The 18,890-nt window shown below is 45.5% G+C and overlaps 1 protein-coding gene across 2 annotated transcripts in view; it reads left to right on the forward strand.

The window, feature by feature from the left end:
* ARID1A (AT-rich interaction domain 1A) overlaps nucleotides 1–18,890 on the forward strand; it is an 88,328-nt gene that overhangs the window by 61,446 nt on the left and 7,992 nt on the right. For both annotated transcript variants that reach the window (XM_039473550.2, XM_039473551.2), the window contains exons 5-13: nucleotides 7,056–7,296; nucleotides 7,588–7,677; nucleotides 8,355–8,522; nucleotides 9,149–9,458; nucleotides 12,435–12,580; nucleotides 12,671–12,780; nucleotides 14,040–14,249; nucleotides 17,354–17,561; nucleotides 18,703–18,835. In XM_039473550.2, coding sequence (XP_039329484.1) covers nucleotides 7,056–7,296; nucleotides 7,588–7,677; nucleotides 8,355–8,522; nucleotides 9,149–9,458; nucleotides 12,435–12,580; nucleotides 12,671–12,780; nucleotides 14,040–14,249; nucleotides 17,354–17,561; nucleotides 18,703–18,835 — 1,616 coding nt within the window. The remainder of the gene's footprint in view (nucleotides 1–7,055; nucleotides 7,297–7,587; nucleotides 7,678–8,354; nucleotides 8,523–9,148; nucleotides 9,459–12,434; nucleotides 12,581–12,670; nucleotides 12,781–14,039; nucleotides 14,250–17,353; nucleotides 17,562–18,702; nucleotides 18,836–18,890) is intronic.

Below are 18,890 nucleotides of genomic sequence, written 5' to 3' on the forward strand. Positions count from 1 at the left end.
AACACTGGGCAGTATTTCAAGTGAAGAAATGAAGGCTTTCAGGGCTGTAGCCAGCCTGGAGTGTAAGATTCTGTGTGAAATAGTTGGATCTGCTCCAGCGCTTTTGATCTGCATGGTAGATGAGCAATAAAATGCACAAAACACGTTGGAAACACGTGAGGAAATTCTCCTGGCCCTGCTGCTTCCTTGGAACTGGCAGGGCACTGAGTGGGCTGATCCTCACCTCCCATCTCTCAGCAGGATTATACTTGGAGGAGAACAAATCCGGGAAAAGAAATCTTCCCATTAAAGGGGCATTGCTGCAGTTCTTTCAGCAGTTCTTCCAGAAGATGCTTGTTAGGTGGGCTCTTCTGGGAGAATTGAGAACCTGAGATGCCAAGGGCAGCCCCCACCAGCGAGAATAGGGCTTGGATTGATTGAATTTTTATTAATGATAATTAATTTTTATTAATAATTAGTGTTGTAGAAAACTGAACTGTTAGAAACATTGAGGTCTGACTCAATAATCAGACATCTAGTTTTTTGTGGAACAAAAGACTTGAAAAACTGGCTTTTTTTTTTTTTTTGTAGAGTAGAAAGCAGAGGTGTGTCCTATGTAATACAAGGACGGGGAGTTCAGAGCAATATTTGTTCATGTAGATAAAGGGGCAGGACATCTTTTGGAGACTTCTGCCCTTACTACTCCCTCCTATTTCCCAATAAAAATATTTACTATGACTAGCCACTGGGACTGGTGGGCATGTCTTAAAACTTATAATACTGGTATGTTGTTACATCTCTCATATGGTTTGACCCTGACCATATGGTGCTAGGGGGGTTTCATGCATATGCCCCAGGGGTGTCACAAACTTAGATTTGTCCAGCCCTCCCTGATTCTGTACGCAAGAAAACTGAAGCCTGGCTTGTTGCTAGTTTGCCCAAGGTCACAACTGATAAGTACCAAAAGCTGGGCCTTGGGCTCCTAACTTAGAGGTGTATCCCTTCTCCTCAGTTTATATAATGTCACAACATAATGGAGAGAGAGCCAGCGTGGCCTGTGGGGTTCAGCAGGCTGGGGTTTAAAATCTGGCTTCCACCACTTGCCAGATGACGTAAGCCTGTAACCCAGTCTCTTTAGGCATCAGCTTCCTTATCTTCAAATTGGTAATGTGGCCGGGTACAGTGGCTCACGCCTGTGATCCCAGCACTTCGGGATGCCAAAGTGTGGGAGGATTACCTGAGCTTAGGAGTTTGAGAACAGCTTGGGCAACATGCTGAAAACCTTTTCACATCACTACAAAAATACAAAAAAATTACCCAAGTGTCTGTAGTCACAACTACTCAGGAGACTGAGGTGGGATGATTGCTTGAACCCAGGAGGCAGAGGTTGCAGTGAGCCTGGATCGTGCCACTGTACTGCAGCCTGGGTAACAGCCAGACCCTGTATCAACCCAAACCAAAAATAAAATGGTAACGATAGTAGTATCTATAACCAAGAATTGTGGAAAATTGGGTAACTTTGCAAAGTGCCTGGCATATATTAGATGCTCAAATGGTAGCTATTGTTAATCGTTAATGATTTGCCCCTTTCTATGCTAACATTGTGGCTCTTAAAATTATTTGAAACCATCTATCCCTTGCTGACCAGTTGCCGTCTAATGAAAATGACAGTTTGGGAGATTGGCCTCAAGCCAACCAAATCAGAGAGATAAGAAGATTAATGCCCTTCCTTCCCCAGTATTTTTCTGTGCCCAGGAATCCCAGCCAGGTGGGTCTACTGTTGACAGTGGTTTATTTAGCACTTTTTGTCCAAGAAGCTTAGGGCATTTTACCAAAAGTGACAACTCTCCTGAGGAACATTGGAATCTTCCTCTTTGCCAGCCACAGATGCCTTTAGAGTTCTGAGATCCCAGCCCCAAGAGCTACAAAGGTTTTCTTTAGGCTTCTGGGATCCCTCAGGTGGACCAGGGGCATTCTCCTTGTGGATCTGTGGTGAGTCTGGTTTAACTGAAGTATGTCTGAAGGGACCTCCTCAGTTCTTGCCCTGAACTGATAGCAGTGGCTGGTGGGTTTTGGTTTTTTGTTGTTTGTTTTTGTTTTTTTTTTTCCTTAGCTCTTCAGTACCTGTCTAAAGCTATACACCATGGCCAGGGGTGGTGGCTCATACCTGTAATCCCAGAACTTTGGGAGGCCGAGAAGAGCAGATTGCTTGAGCCCAGGAGTTCAAGACAAGCCTGGACAACATGGCAAGGGCCCCATTTCTACAAAAAATAAAAATAAAAAATTAGCCGAGGGCCAGGTGTGGTGGTGGCTCATGCCTGTAATCGCAGCAGTTTGGGAGGCCAGGAGTTCAAGATCAGGCTGGCCAACATAGTGAAACCCTGTCTCTACTAAAAAGAGAAAAATTACCTGGGTGTAGTGGCACGCACCTGTAATCCCAGCTACTCAGGAGGCTGAAGCAGGAGTATCACTTGAACCTGGGAGGTGAAGGTTGCAATGAGCTGAGATCGTGTCACTGCACTCCAGCCTGGGCAACAGAGTGAGACCCTGTCTTTCTCTCTCTCTCTTTTTTTTAAAGATGGGGTTTCACCATGATGGCCAGGCTGGTCTTGAACTCCTGACCTCAGGTGATCCATCCACCTTGGCCTCCCAAAGTGCTAGGATTACAGGTGTGAGCCACAGCGCCGGCCACCCTGTCTCTTAAAAAACAAACAAAAGGCCGGGCGCGGTGGCTCAAGCCTGTAATCCCAGCACTTTGGGAGGCCGAGGCGGGTGGATCACAAGGTCAAGAGATCGAGACCATCCTGGTCAACATGGTGAAACCCCGTCTCTACTAAAAATACAAAAAATTAGCTGGGCATGGTGGCATGTGCCTGTAATTCCAGCTACTCAGGAGGCTGAGGCAGGAGAATTGCCTGAACCCGGGAGGCGGAGGTTGCGGTGAGCCGAGATTGTGCCATTGCACTCCAGCCTGGGTAAGAGCGAAACTCCGTCTCAAAAAAACAAACAAACAAAAACAACCCACAAAGATACACACCAAATTGAACAGTGGTTTCTCTATTGAGGGCAACGGAAAGACAGCCTTTGGGGGCTTTGGCTTCACCTATAATATCTGAAATGTTTTTATCATGAGAATGTTTGTGTTTTACTTGTATAACTAAAGACAAAAATGATCAAAACTTTAACTTTTTGTTTTGTTTTGTTTTGTTTTCTTTTTTTTTTTTTTTGAGATGGAGTCTCGTTCTGTTACCCAGGCTGGAATGCAGTGATGCCTCTTGGCTCACTACAATCTCTGTCTCTCTGGTTCAAGAAATTCTCCCTGCCTCAGCCTCCTGAGTAGCTGGGATTATAGGTGCCCATCACCACACCTGGCTAATTTTTTTTTTTTTTTTAAGACCAAGTCTTGTTCTGTCACCCAGGCTGGAGTACAGTGGCATGATCTCTGCTCACTGCAGCCTCCACCTCCTAGGTTCACGAGATTCTCCTACCTTAGCCTCCTGAGTAGCTGGAATTACAGGTGCGTGTCACCACGCCCAACTAATTTTTGTGTTTTTTCTAGAGACGGGGTTTCACCATATTGGTCAGGCTGTTCTCAAACTCCTGACCTTGTGATCCACCTGCCTTGACCTCCCAAAGTGCTGAGATTATAGGCGTGAGCCACTGCACCCAGCCTAACTTTTGCATTTTTACTAGAGACGAAGTTTCACCATGTTGGCCAGACTGGTCTCTTGCCTTAGCCTCCCAGAGTTCTGGGATTACAGGCATGAGCCACTGTGCCTGGCCTAAAACATTTAATTTTTTTTTTCTTTTGAGACAGAGGCCCTCACTATCGCCAGGGCTGGAGTGCAGTGGCACAATCTCAGCTCACTGCAACCTCTGCCTCCTGGGTTCAAGTGATTCTCCTGCTTCAGCCTCCTGAGTAGCTGGGATTACAGGCACCCACCACCATGCCCGGCTAAATTTTTGTATTTCTAGTAGAGACAGGGCTTCACTACCTTGTCCAGGCTGGCCTCAGACTCCTGACCTCGTGATCCGCCCACCTCGGCCTCCTAAAGTTCTGGGTTTACAGGCATGAACCACCACGCCTGACCAACATTTAATTTTTCAAAGCGCTTTGAACTGAACCAAGTTCTTGTCTGATGAATGGATCCTTGATTTCTATTCTGTTCTGAAATACACTTCTTTTTCCTATAAGCAGGAAAGTTCTTATTACCGGAAGCCGGTAGTTTGATAAGGAATGGAAACTGGGAAGGATTGGGTGAAGGAATCTGCTGGTCCCTAAAACAGAGCCTTGAGTTATGGGTTTTGCTATAGACTGTAGGGTCTAACAAGTGCTTTTTGAGGCCCTTTCTACTTAGAGTGGCTCTTGTCATCTTGCTGCCTTTTTTAGTTTGTTCTTGGCTCAGAGGCCAGATGTCCCTGGTATAACTTAGCCCTTAAAATAGGGATGGGGCTGGGCATAGTGGCTCATGCCTTAAAGAAACACACTTGGGCCATGTGCTGTGGCTGACATCTGTAGTCCCAGCAGTTTGGGAGGCCAATGTGAGAGGATTGCCTGAGCTCAACAGTTTGAGACCACCACCCTGGGCGACATGGCAAAACCCCTTCTCTACACACACACCCCCCCCACACCCCAGACCCCTCCAGACGTGGCTCAGGAGGCTGAGGTAAGAGGATTATTTGAGCTGGGCAGGTTGAGGCTGCAGGGAGCCGGCATCATGCCAGTGTACTCCAGCCTGTGTAACAGAGTGAGACCCTGTCTCAAAAAAAAAGAAGAAGAAGAAAAAAAGAAAAGAAAAGAACCAGGGATGGAATCATGGAATCTCTCTCTTGGGATTAACCTGAAGCTCTTTATAGCGCCAAGTACTTTAGTCCTTCTAGAAAGGGAAGATGTCCTTTGCCTGTTACCTTGTGGTTGGCCTCTTGAAATCATTCTGTGCTAGAATGAATTCTCATTGCATTTTTAAAGTATGCTGTGGCATACCTGGCCTATTTATTACCAACAAGAAAGCTAGCATTTTCTGACTTCTCAGCTAGCATGGAGAGCTGGACACAGGCACAAATGCACACCTACCTGCCTGCCTTCAGTGCAAATTTTGTCTCCAAGAGCTCAGCAGAAATGCTCCCACCCTAGTGAAGTAGCCAAGTGGTTTGTGGATGGTCCACCCAGCTTGGATTACTAGAAGGAGAGCCTGAAAGCTTCTCCTCTGACCTTCAGCATTACTATCAGATTCTTAGAGTCAAAGTCACTTTCAGCTGATCTTTCCAAGATGGGCTTGTTTTGTGAGCAGGAATAGACTCAAATCAAACCAACTTGGATCTGACCTCATTGAGATGTGTGGTGTTTGGGGGTTTTGTTTGTTTGTTTGTTTGTTGTTGTTTTTAGATGGAGTTTTGCTCTGTTACCCAGGCTGGAGTGCAGTGAATCTCGGCTCACTACAACCTCCTCCTCCCAGGCTTAAGTGTTCCTACCACCTCAGCCTCCCAAGTAGCTGGGACTACAGCTGCGCACCAGCAAACCTGGCTTTTCTTTTCTTTTCTTTTCTTTTTTTTGTATTTTTTTTTTTGTATTTTTAGTAGAGACAGGGTTTCACCATGTTGCCCAGGCTGGTCTCAAACTCCTGGGCTCAAGAAATCTGCCCGCCTCAGCCTCCCAAAAGGCTGGGACTAGAGGCATGAGCCATTGCACGTGGCCCATATGTGTTTCTTTTTTCTTTTTTTTTTTTTTTTTTGAGACGGAGTTTCGCTCTTGTTACCCAGGCTGGAGTGCAATGGCGCGATCTCGGCTCACCGCAACCTCCGCCTCCTGGGTTCAGGCAATTCTCCTGCCTCAGCCTCCTGAGTAGCTGGGATTACAGGCACGCGCCACCATGCCCAGCTAATTTTTTGTATTGTTAGTAGAGACGGGGTTTCACCGTGTTGACCAGGATGGTCTCGATCTCCTGACCTCGTGATCCACCCGCCTCAGCCTCCCAAAGTGCTGGGATTACAGGCTTGAGCCACCGCGCCCGGCTCCATATGTGTTTCTTTAACATAACTCTTTTCTTTACCATTTAAGTATCAGGGTTTTCATCATTTCTTCGATTATAGTTAGTTCCCAGCCTGAAGCAATGTTGCAATGTTGCTAGAGAATGAACATGGAGTAGGGGATGGAGTTAGGATACATTTTCTGGGGTGAATACTTTTCATATTGAGCTCCTGTTTGCTAATACTGGAGTTTGTTGACCTAGAATGAACTCTTTATTAATTGAAGACAAAGCCTACAAATAAATACCACTATTTTATGTTTTCTCACTGAAAAACATAAAAGCTGGGGAAGAACAGAATTTGTTCAATTGGCAAACATTTGTTGATTACTGTTATAGACCAGATGTTAGAAGTATAGTCCCAGACCTGCTTGGCAGTTAAGAAATTGTATTTCTCATCCAGTGTATCTCTTTCTTACCTCCTACCCCTTATGTTACAAGGTATGGTGACTTGGAGTGAGTCCTTGGCAAATGGAGGCTATGATAACCTATAATAATAATCATCTTCATTGTAATATGTGATAGAAGGAAAGGGGATCCATAAATGTTTCCCAAATTTGTTAACATTCTCTTGTAGCTCCTGGTACCATCCTGGCAGTATTTTGTGAAGTTCTGCTATTAGAAACCTCACTAAATTAGTTGCTTCCTTAAGACTGTAGAAGTTAGGACTGGTAAAGAAGATGAAAGTGTTAAATCTGCTTCTGAGAGGATAGAACAGGAGTTAGCAAATACAGATAGGTTTTTATAAATAAAGTTTTATTGGAACACAGTTGCACCATTGCTCACATATTGTCTGACTACTGTTGCATGATAGTTTCAGAGTTGAGCGGTTTTGAAGGAAGCTTTATGGCCCACAAAGGTCTAATATATATTCTGCCTGATCCTTAACAGAGTTTGCCATATGTCAATTATGGTATCATGACTAAATAACATGTGTGATATATTTGCTCTTGGTTATTTAAGGAAAATACTAAGCAAGTAGTAGGATTACTGAAAGTAGAATCTTTCTGCCTAATATTACTAATCCATTTTCTTATGTGTATGTTCTAGGATCTATCTGGTTCAATAGATGACCTCCCTATGGGGACAGAAGGAGCCCTGAGTCCTGGAGTGAGCACATCAGGGATTTCCAGCAGCCAAGGAGAGCAGAGTAATCCAGCTCAGTCTCCTTTCTCTCCTCATACCTCCCCTCACCTGCCTGGCATCCGAGGCCCCTCCCCGTCCCCTGTTGGCTCTCCCGCCAGTGTTGCTCAGTCTCGCTCAGGACCACTCTCGCCTGCTGCAGTGCCAGGTACCCTCAAGTGTTGGGCTTTAGGGAGAGGGAAAGGTGATTGGCCCGAGTAATATTAAGGAGTCCTGGTCTTCCACTGACAGAGAGAGCATCTCTGGCTCATGCCTGCGTAGTTTCCCCCTTTGCATTTGGAGAAGGGAGATTGGAACCTGTTGGCTGGATCTCTTTGTTGTGATACTGGGAGATACTTGGCCTCTCCATGAGCCATTTCTAGCTCTGAATTGACTTCCTAGCTAGAATTCCCAGGCTTAGACATGATATTATGCTTATGTTGTTCTTTGTCTGGAGCAGGCAACCAGATGCCACCTCGGCCACCCAGTGGCCAGTCAGACAGCATCATGCATCCTTCCATGAACCAATCAAGCATTGCCCAAGATCGAGGTGAGAGCCTGGGCGTTGGGGAGGGGCAGGGAGCTAGGGCAGACACTTGAGTGCCCTATGCAGTAGCTTTTGGAGAGCTTTTTGACCATGAAGCTTAGGACAATTCCTGCAGCAAATTATTTTTATATTCTTTAAAACTTAATGTAATAATTGTACTTATTTATGGGGTACATAATAATGTTTCAATAGATATAACATACAGTGATCAGATCAGGGTAATTAGCACATATATAATCTCAAACGTTTATCACTTCTGTCTGTTGAGACCCAGCAGCAAATTGTGAAGTTAGAGTGGGCTTAGCCATTTTAGTATTGTATCCATTTCTCAGTGCTTGTGTGTTTTGATGGTTGCTTCTTACATTTTGCCTCATTTGGTCAGCAATTGCTGAACACTCAACGTTCAGTCTTCACTCATTTAATCATTCATTTTGGTTTTTGTCATAGCTCTTTGTCTTTTCAAACCTCCGTTTAGTAGAAACAGTTGGCATCCATGGTTAATGGCTTATGTCACTCTCAAGGTGCCTAAAAGGACACACCACTATATAGAAAATCAGATAGACTTCCATGCAAGTAGTTGCTAGAGAAAATGTAGATGGTAAAAGTCCCAGGATAAGGAGGGAGAGCATTTGTTCACATTGTATAAAGCTGATAACTTTGTGGATACTACCCACAAATAGGTTATATGCAGAGGAACCCCCAGATGCCGCAGTACAGTTCCCCCCAGCCTGGCTCAGCCTTATCTCCGCGTCAGCCTTCTGGTGGACAGATACACACAGGCATGGGCTCCTACCAGCAGAACTCCATGGGAAGCTATGGTCCCCAGGGGGGTCAGTATGGCCCACAAGGTCAGTATACTACCCAGTTAGGAATAGATAGTGGTGAGAGGAGGAAACAGTTCCTTGTCTGATATATTGCCATCTAGCTTGTAACCCTATAAGGGAAGGGCTTGTCCTTTGCCTTAAGTCCACCCAGCCCAGGCCCTGAAGTAGGGCAGTGCAAGATTCCATTTGTCTCCACTTACTCTGTCACCATGAGAAAGTCTTTTAATTTCGTTGAGCACAGACAACTAATAGATGATAGCTATTGCTTATTACTTTTTTTTAAGTGAATAAGTCATAATGGAATAGATCTTTGCTCAAAATTGCAGCCCTAGGCAGATTAAAAGTTGAGTATCTTACACAGGGCATGGAGATAGAAAGGAAGTTATCTTCTGGGTTGAAGTGCCTGTGTGGTAGCAAAGCCAGCCTTGCTCTGTGCTGCCTTTAAGATGGAGGGGATAACTAATACCTTCTTTTACATGCTCTTAGCATCCCCCTCCTTTTTCTCATGGAGATGAAGACTACCATAAAGTTGGTCTCTTTCCTAACCTAATTATTGAATGACAGTGTTTGGTGTTTTAAAGTTGAGAGATATTAGAGAGTTGCTAGTGAGTCACTAACCAGTTCTCTGTCTTCTCTTCCTCACCTCTCAGGTGGCTACCCCAGGCAGCCAAACTATAATGCCTTGCCCAATGCCAACTACCCCAGTGCAGGCATGGCTGGAGGCATAAACCCCATGGGTGCCGGAGGTCAGATGCATGGACAGCCTGGCATCCCACCTTACGGCACACTCCCTCCAGGGAGGATGAGTCATGCCTCCATGGGCAACCGGCCTTATGGCCCTAACATGGCCAATATGCCACCTCAGGTTGGGTCAGGGATGTGTCCCCCACCAGGGGGCATGAATCGGAAAACCCAAGAAACTGTTGCCATGCATGTTGCTGCCAACTCTATCCAAAACAGGTAAGGCCTGGGAAGTGGAGAGGGTGTCAGTGCAAGCAGATATATTGTAGGGCCACTGAGGTTATTGAGATGCTTCTGGACCTAAACCATGGGGGAAGTGTGGGTGTGTGTATATGAAGTGTTAATTCTTATGTATCTTAGACTGGTATGAAATTTCACAGGACCAGACATCATATGTAAAGAGCTTTTAAAAGAGGTTTTTGGCCAGGTGTGGTGGCTCATGCCTGTAATCCTAGCACTTTGGGAGGCAGAGGTGGACAGATCATGAAGTCAGGGGTTTGAGGCCAGCCTGACCAACATGGTGAAACCCCTGTCTCTACTAAGAATACAAAAATTAGTTGGGTATGGTAGTGCACTCCTATAATTGCCACTACTCAGGAGGCTGAGGCAGGAGAATTGCTTGAACCTGGGAGGCATAGGTTGCAGTGAGCTGAGATTGCGCCGCTACACTCCAGCCTGGGCAACAAAGTGAGACTCTGACTCAAAAAAACAACAAAAAAAAAGCGGCCGGGCGCGGTGGCTCAAGCCTGTAATCCCAGCACTTTGGGAGGCCGAGGCGGGTGGATCATGAGGTCAAAAGATCGAGACCATCCTGGTCAAACATGGTGAAACCCTGTCTCTACTAAAAATACAAAAAATTAGCTGGGCATGGTGGCGCGTGCCTGTAATCCCTGCTACTCAGGAGGCTGAGGCAGGAGAATTGCCTGAACCCAGGAGGCGGAGGTTGCGGTGAGCCGAGATCGGGCCATTGCACTCCAGCCTGGGTAACGAGTGAAACTCCATCTCAAAACAAAAACAAAAACAAAAACAGTTTTTTGTGTGGTATTTTGTTTTGTTTGGGGGACTTTTGAGACGGTGCCTTGTTCTGTTGCCCAGGCTGAATTGAAGTGGCATGACCACAGCTCATTACAGCCTCGACTTCCAGTCTCAAGTGATCCTCCCACCTCAGCCTTCCCTAATAGTTAGGACTACAGGCACACCCCACCACACCTGACTAGTTTTCTTTTCTTTTCTTTTTTTTTTAATTTATTTTATTATTAGTAGTAGTATTTTGAGATGGAGTTTTGCTCTTGTTGCCCAGGCTGGAGTGCAGTGGAGCAATCTTGGCTCACTGCAACCTCTGCCTCTCGGGTTCAAGTGATTCTCCTGCCTCAGCCTTCCGAGTAGCTGGGATTACAGGCATGCGCCACCATGCCTGGCTAATTTTGTATTTTTAGTAGTGATGGGGTTTCTCCATGTTGGTCAGGCTGGTCTTGAACTCCTGACCTCCAGTGAGCTGCCTGCCTTGGTCTCCCAAAGTGCTGGGATTATAAGCATGAGCTACCATGCATGGCCCTTTTTTTTTTTTTTTTTTTTTTGAGACGGAGTTTCGCTCTTGTTACCCAGGCTGGAGTGCAATGGCACGATCTCGGCTCACCGCAACCTCCGCCTCCTGGGCTCAGGCAATTCTCCTGTCTCGGCCTCCTGAGTAGCTGGGATTACAGGCACACACCACCATGCCCAGCTAATTTTTTTGTATTTTTAGTAGAGACGGGGTTTCACTATGTTGACCAGGATGGTCTCGATCTCTTGACCTCGTGATCCACCCGCCTCGGCCTCCCAAAGTGCTAGGATTACAGGCTTGAGCCGCCGCGCCCGGCCTTTTTTTTTTTTTTTTTTTTTTAAATAGCGATGGGGTCTCACTATATTGCCAAGGCTAAAGACAACTTATTTTGATTTGTAAAATAAGTGTTCAGAGTAGTTGGTTTAACTTCTGTCAGTGGGTTTTTAATGATACTTAGGTCTTGGATCTCTGGTGTTACAAAAAGTGGATGGTAAGCTTGTGGTTTACCATTTCTCCTACTCTTTTATATGGTCCTATATGTTGACTCTGGTGCTAGAGTGCAGAAGCCTCATGTGATTAGGTTTAATGACTTCTTTAGACACTAAATCTTATTAAGTTGTTGATGAACCAAGTTAGAATAGGGTGATTGACTATAAAGAGGTAGATTTGGTAGGACTTCAAAATGATGGAAGTGCAAAGTTTACATTAGGCCTATCAAGAAATAATGCAAAGCCACCTCTGGGTGCTATGCTGAGGGTTCTGGTCTGTTTGGGATTTGGCATGACAAAAAGTGGTACAGTTCGGCATTTCATCTCTGCCTTTTGCCATAGAGAGGACCCATAAATGAAAATACATTTGGAGGTGGTTTAGAGGAAGGCAGTACTTATAAGACACAGCACGATTCTGTTCTTCAAAGAATTGTACTCTTTAAAATTGAGCTATTGTGGCCAGGCGCAGTGGCTCACACTTGTAATCCCAGCACTTTGGGAGGCCAAGGCAGGTGGATCACCTGAGGTCAGAAGTTTGAGACCAGCCTGTCCAACATGGTGAAACCTTGTCTCTACTAAAAATACAAAAAATTAGCCAAGCATGGTGGTGGGCACCTGTAATTCCAGCTACTGAGGAAGCTGAGGCAGGAGAATCACTTGAACCCAGGAGGCAGAGGTTGCAGTGAGCCAAGATCACACCACTGCACTCCAGCCTGGGTGACAGAGTAAGTCTCCATCTCAAAAGGAAAAAAAAAAAAATAGAGCTATTGTTTGCTGTCTAGAGCTTGAACTCTCGGTATCTTTTATGGGAGGTAGAAGATAAGAAAATCTAGGTGTTGGCTGGACATACTGGTGCATGCCTAATAGTGCTAGGCACTCAGGAGGCTGAGGAAGACAGATCATTTGAGCTCAGAAGTTTAAAGCTGCAGTAAGCTATGATCACACCACTACTCCAGCGTGGGTGCCAGAGGAATACCCTGTTTCAAGAAAACTAATTGATTAAAGAAAAATAATATCTGGATATTGCGAAGTTCTAGTTTTGGGGACCTATAAATGTTTTCCTTTTAATTATAACTGGATGACCACACAACGCTATTTGGCTCAAATTCAAATCTAAAAACTTGTAGTCTAACTTTTGTCTCTCTCACTTTCCATCTTCCTTAGGCCACCAGGCTACCCCAATATGAATCAAGGGGGCATGATGGCAACTGGACCTCCTTATGGACAAGGGATTAATAGTATGGCTGGCATGATCAACCCTCAGGGACCCCCATATTCCATGGGTGGAACCATGGCCAACAATTCTGCAGGTAAGTGCTCATCATTCTCACTAGGGATTTCTCTAAGAGTCACATCACAGCTAAACTTACTGGACTTGAGATTTTTTTTCTCTTTTACAGGGATGGCAGCCAGCCCAGAGATGATGGGCCTTGGGGATGTCAAGTTAACTCCAGCCACCAAAATGAACAACAAGGCAGATGGGACACCCAAGACAGAATCCAAATCCAAGGTAGCGATTTTTATCTTGACTCCTTTCAACTTTGTGTGTCCTCTCCTTTTCAGTGTTAGGAAGGAAAAGGAAAAAGAAAAAAGAGTGACAAGATCCCAGCTTTTTATGACACCGGAGTAGATAGTCTCTGAAAAAGCTGCTGTTGCCTCTTCTTATCATGAAGGGTCTCACAATAATAGCTTAGTGAGTGGGGTCTGGGTTGCTCTAAGGGATCCTGGTGGATAACATAATATTCTCACAGCTGTTTGTTATGGAGGAAATGCTAGACCCTGCAGCATCAAACTCTCTGTACTGTTTGGCTGGTGTCTTCTGTGAAACTGTGCCTCCTGTACTCAAGCACTGATATATAGGGTGTGCCATGGGCAACTAGTTGCTCTTCTCTTCCTGAACCTTAGCAGCAGGAATGGTACCCTGTGTTCTGTAAAGAAGGAGATAAGGCAGATGAGGCTTGAGTCCTCGGCTTCCCTTAGGCTGGTCCTGGGTGTGATGTTAGGTTGTGTGGTAGCCATGCATCCTACTCAGCATTTAGTTCATTTGAAACATTTCTGTCCTTTGCCATACCTTACTTTCCCTATCTATATAAGTAGGGAAAATAAAAATCATAGCTGCTGCCTCCTGTGAATCTTCACCTCTGGCTCACAGCCCTTTTGACCATCTTCCTGTCTTGGACAGGATGATATCCAAAGCCCTTCAACCAGGTGGGAAACCCTTCGCTTCCTTTCTTTAAAAGAGGCAAAGAGTTTCTTTTCGTTTTAGTCCATCCCATTTCCTCAAAATCATGTTGTGAGTTGTTTTATTTCTCTGAAACACAGTACTTAAGTATATTCAGGCTCCTGGGTAGTAGTGTGGGAGTAGTAGCGGCTTTGATGTCAGCTGGACAAGGATTTGATACTCACCCTGCCACTTAAAAACTGTGAGATCTTAGGCTTTGCCTCCTGGTGCCTGCTTCCTTATCTTTAAAAATTGGGATGGTTTTGTAATAATATATAATTTATATATAATTTACAATACCTAATATGTAAAGGCATCTAGCACAGCACCCAGTATATAACATATATTCGGTGTTAGCTTCCTTCCTTTATAGGAAAAAAAAAATCTAGTTCCCTTTTGGCCCTTCAATCTTATGAAGGGAGGGCAGGTGTTAGTGACCACCCCAGAGTAAGAAGCTTTAACACTGCTCCAGTCAAGAGACTTCTGAGACCCTTAGCATAGGCTTTGAATCTGACCCATTCCTATGAATTTTGACCTGAACCTTCCAGAAATCCAGTTCTTCTACTACAACCAATGAGAAGATCACCAAGTTGTATGAGCTGGGTGGTGAGCCTGAGAGGAAGATGTGGGTGGACCGTTATCTGGCCTTCACTGAGGAGAAGGCCATGGGCATGACAAATCTGCCTGCTGTGGGTAGGAAACCTCTGGACCTCTATCGCCTCTATGTGTCTGTGAAGGAGATTGGTGGATTGACTCAGGTGAGTGGGTGCCTAACACTTGACTGCCCCTGTGGTTTCCACAAACCCCTTTCTAGGTACTCACTGGCTTCATGTGGTACCATGCATCCCACAGGGACATCATTCTCTCCTGATCTCTGAGTCGAATATTGATAGACCAGGGAGCACAGGTTTCCCAGAAGATAAGGCAGGAAGCAGAGACATCCCTGGTAGTGTGAGGCTTTGGCAGTAAGTTTAACATGTATCTAGGGTCCCACTAAGTTGCAAAGCTAGGAAAAGTCTGTGGACATTCCGATTCCATGGGAGACAATTTGGCATAGTAGCAAAGACAAGATTTGGGGAGATGGACCTGGTTTTGAATCCCTTCTTAGCCACTTACAACATATATGACCTTAATCAAGATGTGTAACCACTCTGAATCTTAATTTCCTTATTTGCAAAATATAAACAGTATATAACCCACTAGACTGTCACAAGTTAGAAATAATGAACAAGGCTTTCAGCAAGGTTTCTGCTGCATAAATTGGCCTGCAAAATGGTATGGAGGCAGCCAGAGGAGTTGTAGATCTTCTCATTACTGGAAGCTTCCCAGTAGAGATAGGATTTCAGGAGCTGCTTAGTAGAAATTGTTTATTATAGAGGAAGAAGTAATAGGAAATTATGTGTTTAGTTATTCTGTATGGAGGACTTAAGTGAATATCTGAATTGTACACCAACCAGAGCTTGCGCCTACTCTGTTACCTTACAGTTTTGTAGACTCAGCCCAGGAGGCAAACAGGTGAGGCAGCATAGACAGACAGCAGACTGTGCCTTGCGGACTTTCTTCCTGTCTGTAGTCACCAGACCAGAAGCCTGCTGTTGGATCATTTTGTGGTTGAGCTCGGGGAGGCGTGGCAGGGAGGGACTTACTCCAAACCTTCTAAATCAGAAGAGGAAAACAGCTGTCACCAGCAGAAAAGAAAGTGATTGGAATGAAGCCAGCCAACAGTCAGTTATGAATTCCTTCTCCCTTCAGGCTTTATTCCCCTCCCCCACAAAGGAAAACAAAACAAAACAAGACACGTGCATACTGCCACATAACTGGCATGAGAAGCAGAGCCACAGAAGGCTTCTGAGGTGACTCCATGTGTATTCCTGCCATTCTGCCTGATACTCAGATCTCATAGTAAAGCCTTCCCTGCCTATAGGGAAAGGGAGCATTGAGTTAGGTTTTACTCACTTCTGATTGGATGGGCTTCAGGGTTCACTGAACCTAGGATAAGATACAGAGAGAATCATAATGCCTGACCCTGTCTTCCAAATTGCATAAGGATGCAAACCTTTAAAATGCCACAATTATAATTAAACTTTTATAAAGACAGTGATAAATCATTGGCAAAAGAGTGCTATTTTTAAGTTAGTTTATGAAGACTCCCAGAAAGCAAAGATGAATCTTCAGCTTATCTAAAGGATTAGTAGGGTTTAGGTGGAAGGAGTGGCCAATCCGGTAGACTGGCCTAGATGATATAGAGATGGGAGTCTGGATATTTCCCACCAAGGCCATCTCCAACCATGAAGACTTAGCTCAGGTGTTGCCCACTCTAGAAAGTATTCCTAGTCACCTCTGCCCCATCTAGGTTGTCCCCCTCTGTGGCTCTTTAAACTCCTCTCTTGTATCATGGGTACCATATCAGCAGACATTTTAACCTGTTGAACTTCCTTTGTGTATAGGGACTGGAAAATCCTTGTTCCCAGGCCTTGGGACAGGCTTACCATATGGTAAATGAATAAGCATAAGAATACATGAAGAAGACGACCTGTCCAGCTAGAGCAGAAAGACTAATTGTAGGGAGCATCTGGGAAATGGGCTTGGACAATGTGCCCTGAATCTGAGGGAAGGAGGCAGAACTGTAGGTTGGCTGCTGGGGAGGTACAAAAGTCATAAGGCGGCCCTGGGCTTGGTGCAGTGGCTCACACCTGTAATCCCAGCACTTTGGGAGGCCCAGATGGTTGGATCACCTGAGGTCAGGAGTTTAAGACCAGCCTGGCCAACATGGCAAAACCCTGTCTCTACTAAAAATACAAAAATTAGTGGGGTGTGATGAACCAGGCACCTGTAGTCCCACTGCTTGGGAGGCTGAGGCAGGAGGATCACTTGAACCCAGGAGGCAGAGGTTGCAGTGAGCCAAAATGGCACCACTACACTCCAGCCTGGATGACAAAGTGAGACCTATCTCTAAATAAATAAACAAATAACTAAGGCCCTGAACATGTGGACAATTAGGACAGTGACTGATGAGGTAAAGGGACCTGTGGTTGTTTGTCATGGAGATATGTAGGGGAGCAGTGGCACAAGAATGTCAAATTTCCAGGGAGCGCCATGCCAAGAAAAAAAATCAGATGTGTAAATCCCCAGTTTTACAAAGCAAGTCAAGCAGGGTAGTCATTGATACTATCACAAGTCTCCATTTTATAAAATGTTAGTTTTTATTAGTACATTTAAAATAGGATTTAGGGCCAGGTGCAGTGGCTCAAGCCTGTAATCCCAGCACTCTGAGAGTCTGAGGAGGGCAGATCACTTGAGGCCAGGAGTTCAAGACCAGCCTGGCCAACGTGGTGAAACCCTGTCTCTACTAAAAATACAAAAATTAGCCAGGTATGGTGGTACACTCCTGTAATCCCAGCTACTTGGGAGGCTGAGGTAAGAGTATCGCTTGAGCCCGAGAGACAGAGATTGCAGCAAGCTGAGCTCGTGCCACTGCATTCCAGCCTAGGCGACAGAGCAAGATTTATTTTTTCTGTCTCAGAAAAAATAGGGTTTAAATATGCAGATGATTTGTACACCATTTTTCAGCAGTGTACTAAAAAACTGGATTCTGAATTCTGTTCCATTAGTTATGTGAAATTTGCCCTGTTTTGAATAAGCACAGTCTGATAGTTGCAGTAGAACATTCTGAGGGTAAAACAAAGCCAGCTGCAGATTTAACACTTGTGAACTATCCACCAAGCAAGATTAACTTTTGCAACTACCTAAGAACTGTGATTCTACAAAGATGAATTACCTTGCAGCCTGATAGGGCTTGTGGTTTATGGGCAGGAAAACCAGGCAGGAGATACACCCAGACTCTTCTGGTTTGGTTATACAGGTCAACAAGAACAAAAAATGGCGGGAACTTGCAACCAACCTCAATGTGGGCACATCAAGCAGTGCTGCCAGCTCCTTGAAAAAGCAGTATATCCAGTGTCTCTATGCCTTTGAATGCAAGATTGAACGGGGAGAAGATCCTCCCCCAGACATCTTTGCAGCTGCTGATTCCAAGAAGTCCCAGCCCAAGATCCAGCCTCCCTCTCCTGGTAAGGATGGGGTCAGCAGCCCCACCAAGGCTGAGAGGGCCTATTGTACCTGCCTCCAGCAGGATATGCTAAGGATCTGTGCTCTGCCTTGCCCTACCACAGGGCTTAACAGGTTGACTGACTAGAGAGTGGGCAGTGGAAACTCCCCTGGGAGGCATTCTTTTCAGTGGCCCTTAAATTTTAATCTTTGTTGTGCACCTGGCAACTTGCCAAGTGTTTGTAAACTGGTGAATGGGAGGGGCACTGGAGGAGTGGGGAAACTGACAAATGGCAGCAAAGCAGGGCCATCTGGAAGCTTTGGCCGATTGATGTCAGCACCTTAGATTGCAGCTCAGACTAGAGCCCTGAATTCCCCAGGGAGCTGAGATAGTAATGAATGAGGAGGGAGTGGGGAAGGCATATGAATGGAACTCTGTGATGGGAGTGCCTCTGCCTACCCTCCATTCTGAGAGGAGGCTGAGACCTAGGGCGAGCCTGGGGAGGGAAGAAGGCCAGGGTGCCTGGAAGGTGGGTGTAAACACATGTGCCCTGGTGTTGACCTCTGAGGGTGTACTGTAATGAGTGTCTGAGATGACTCATCAGCTGGGGAGGCCTCAGCAGTGGGATATCTACTGCCGGGAATGGTAACTATTGGAAACATTAATTACTAGTAGTTTTGTGCTCATCAGCTTAGAAGAATGTTTGAACTTGAGGGATGACACTATGCTGGATGCTTTAGAACAGGAGCTCCTAGGCTCCTAAAATGCATCCCAGATTTGGGATTCCACCCTACCCAGGATTTGGGAGGTTCTGACTGGAGCTCATGCGCCAGCATTACAGGGTTTAATAGGTTAGACAAGGTCCTTGGAGAAGTGAAGAGAAATAGCCAGGGAAGCTGACAGTGACTCAAGGAGTCACCAGCATGGTGATGTCATGGCTACATCACTTTTCTTCTCTACATGTAAAACAGAAAGAGCTACAAAAGCCTCAGATTCCCCTCTTTATGACCTGGCATTGCAGATCCTCTGATAAGAATGGTGATCGCACTTGAAAGGCCTTAGAAAGAACTTTCCCAAAGACATTCTGGGTCATTCATGTGATTTTATGAGAGTTAAACACTTCTGTGCCAAGCAAACTGCTCAACTTGCTTCTCTGTCCACAGCGGGATCAGGATCTATGCAGGGGCCCCAGACTCCTCAGTCAACCAGCAGTTCCATGGCAGAAGGAGGAGACCTAAAGCCACCAACTCCAGCATCCACACCACACAGTCAGATCCCCCCCTTGCCAGGCATGAGGTAAGGCCAAGAGCAGGGGCGGATGGTTGGGGGGTGGGTGGAGATAAGTGCATGG

This window comes from Saimiri boliviensis, chromosome 11 (genome assembly GCF_048565385.1).
Source record: "Saimiri boliviensis isolate mSaiBol1 chromosome 11, mSaiBol1.pri, whole genome shotgun sequence".
In the NCBI taxonomy this organism is placed as follows: domain Eukaryota; kingdom Metazoa; phylum Chordata; class Mammalia; order Primates; family Cebidae; genus Saimiri; species Saimiri boliviensis.